The sequence below is a fragment of the Dendronephthya gigantea genome, unplaced genomic scaffold, assembly GCF_004324835.1.
Source record: "Dendronephthya gigantea isolate DGI-Jeju-01 unplaced genomic scaffold, DenGig_1.0 000003F, whole genome shotgun sequence".
In the NCBI taxonomy this organism is placed as follows: domain Eukaryota; kingdom Metazoa; phylum Cnidaria; class Anthozoa; order Malacalcyonacea; family Nephtheidae; genus Dendronephthya; species Dendronephthya gigantea.
The window spans coordinates 1,203,945-1,206,690 of NW_021163013.1; the positions used below are offsets into that span (position 1 = coordinate 1,203,945).

Here is a 2,746-nt window from a genome sequence, read left to right on the forward strand (position 1 = left end):
GAAGTACAATCTGCATGCATAATTTCTGCAGTTCGTCAGATGTGTGATTGGAAGGAAGTGGAGAGTCAAGCAGAAGTGACTCTGGATTGCTAATGAAAACTGAAAAAAAAAATAAAAAACAAGTGGAGCCAGTAGGGCACAACTTTGAAGCCGTTGTGACATTTAAAGAATATTGCGACAAAAGGGATAACTTTTATGTCTACAAGGTAAATGATAAGCGCGGAAATCCTGACAAACCTTCCTTCGTTTTTAAAACCAGCAAAGAAAAGGCAAACATGGCTCTGGCTATGGATAGGGATGGAGAACATTTCTTGAACGAAGAATATTGCTTCTTTGATGGCCAGCACAAGCGTTGTCGCGGTTTCGTAACTCTAACAGCCAGTGTGTACAATCCCCTTTCGCGCAAGCAGGTCAGTCTCGCGGTGATGGAAGCGGAGAACGAGGACACACAAAATATTGCATTGTTTTGGAACTTGTTCAATGAAGTTTTGAGAAAGGTATCGAGGAATAACAACGCGCGGTTTAATCCTACAGGCTGGTGCACTGACATGGCAGGCGCAAATCTTGCAGGGCTATCGGAAGTTTATGGCAATGACGTGAGACAACGCATAAAATCCTGTGAATTTCACTTTAAAGACCACAGGAACAAAAATCCAAGAAAGCTAAGACCCGAGGACGCAGAGGAATTTAAGCCGTTGTGCGAAGAGCTTTTGGAGGCTGCGACCGAGGCACAATACAACAAAACAAAAATGCGATTGGATTCTTTCATCTCTGGCAAAGAGGAACACAAATTTTTAGCAACCTGGTTAGCCTGGTGGCACGACAGGAGAGGATTTATATTTCGTGCATTTGCCCCGAAAGGTGCTCCATTTATGAATCAAGCTGAAGTGATCCATGCTGGCTGGTCCAACAGGGGCATATCAGATAATATGTCACTCCTTGAAGCGTGCCTAGCAGACGTTGGAGACGCTGTGCAGCTAGATGTAGAGATAAAGGCTTTTGCTGCAGGTACAGCAATAGGAGGTAGCGGACCATCGTACATGGAAAGAAAGCAAAAGACATATACAAGAGAAATAGATCTAGCCAAACAGTTTGGTTCGAAAATGATCTGCAATCGGAATGTATATGACGGTCGAAAAGTGGACCCAAATTCGTCCTTTAAACCTAATGAAAAACGGAAATCAGGCAAGAACCCTCCGTCAAAGAATAGGAAAAGAAAAAAAACTGTTACAACAACGGAACTAGTAGAGAACACGAGCACTAGGGTTCCAATAAATTCACCTTTAATCGGAGAGAGGCCCTGTTCTTCAACTACTGAGGTCGAGAGGATTAACAGTGTTTTTGAAGCAACAAAAATTCAGCAGATACGCAGTTACACGACACCAGTTCAACATACTTCTTTTCCAAACAACGCTTCGGGCATTACAGATAATGCTATGAACACTACATTCGGCCAACCTGCCCACCAGGCAATCTTTTCGCATATAATTACACTCGTGCACTAAGACATCACGAACCGGCTGTACCGCTACTTGGCATGCAGCAGCTCAGCGGCGCTCATTCGACGATGACCAGTCCACGCGCACCCACAGCACCTCTTTCCACACCTCATTACCAGAATCAGTGGCATTCCGGTATGTCACCCCATCCTTATGAGATCTGTACTTTTCCCAACAACGTGAGGAAATGCTACGGGTGCGGAAGTGAGTTCACGAAGAAATATAAAAACCCCCCGTTTAACTTGATTGTGAAACACGTCGACAAACGAGTTATTAGAAAATGTGCCCAAACAGGACAGTTAGTGTATAGTCACGACTTTAGTAATACATATTACCATCTAGCGGCACTACACATTGTGCGGAAAAATCCATTGTTCAATGGATTTGCTTTTATATCTCGAGAACTTTTGTCTTCACTCGATGCTCGGGAACGAGAGATTTTATCCGAATGCGATATAAAAATAGTTCCTAAATAAGTTCCAGTACATCATAAATATCTATATAGTTTTAGCCATTTTTAGGTTAATAACTAGTTCTCAAGATATTGCGTTTAAACGCTTTTTCGGGCGAATTCACAAGCAAAATCTTGTTTTAATGTATACGTTTAAGGGTAAACACCACGTAAGTTTATTACTGTAATTTTTAAGTGCATCCACCCGAGCTTGTGCTTTATGGTTACGGTTGTGAATTGCAACTTTGATAGTAAAAAGTTTACTTCTAAACTACTATATACTAGCATTGATTTAGTTATTAGGGCGGACCAAATCTCTGTAGTAATAAGTTTACGTCGTGTTTACCTTATTTGTTTGTTTGGTGTAACTTTTTTGTGTTTACGAATTACGATGTTATTACAATGAACGCACGTTTAGATAATACAGTAGCAATGGAGATAATTCATCATAAGTTTCATTAAAGCCTTTTTAACGCAATATGTCGACCCTCGACCTCGACCTCGACTTCGGACCCTCGACTTCGACTTCGGACCCTCGACCCTCGACTTAGGACCCTCGACCCTCGACAAAAACCCAAACTCATTAGTGCTATACTGCAAGGAAATTTTCGACCCCTTTTTTATTGGCTCAATTTAAAGTGCTCACTTTCCTGATTTCATTTCTGAAAACAGAATCAAAATTGGCTTTCTCAAAACATTTTTATAGCCTTCCAAAGTCGCGATTTTTGGAACTTCCTTTGCTCCGCCATATTGTGGTTTGTGACGTAGAAAAGAGTACCGATTCTTAGCATGGCGT

The 2,746-nt window shown here is 41.6% G+C and overlaps 1 protein-coding gene across 1 annotated transcript; it reads left to right on the top strand.

The window, feature by feature from the left end:
* Positions 1-2,468, top strand: LOC114542281. The gene has a single exon (XM_028561956.1). It carries the CDS (start codon positions 93-95, stop codon positions 1,503-1,505), a length of 1,413 nt encoding a protein of 470 aa, XP_028417757.1. The 5' UTR covers positions 1-92; the 3' UTR covers positions 1,506-2,468.
* The last annotated feature ends 278 nt before the right edge of the window (positions 2,469-2,746 follow it).

Excerpts from the sequence above, each read along its gene's own strand:
- LOC114542281 (XM_028561956.1), top strand. The coding sequence starts at position 93 with ATGAAAACTGAAAAAAAAAATAAAAAACAAGTGGAGCCAGTAGGGCAC.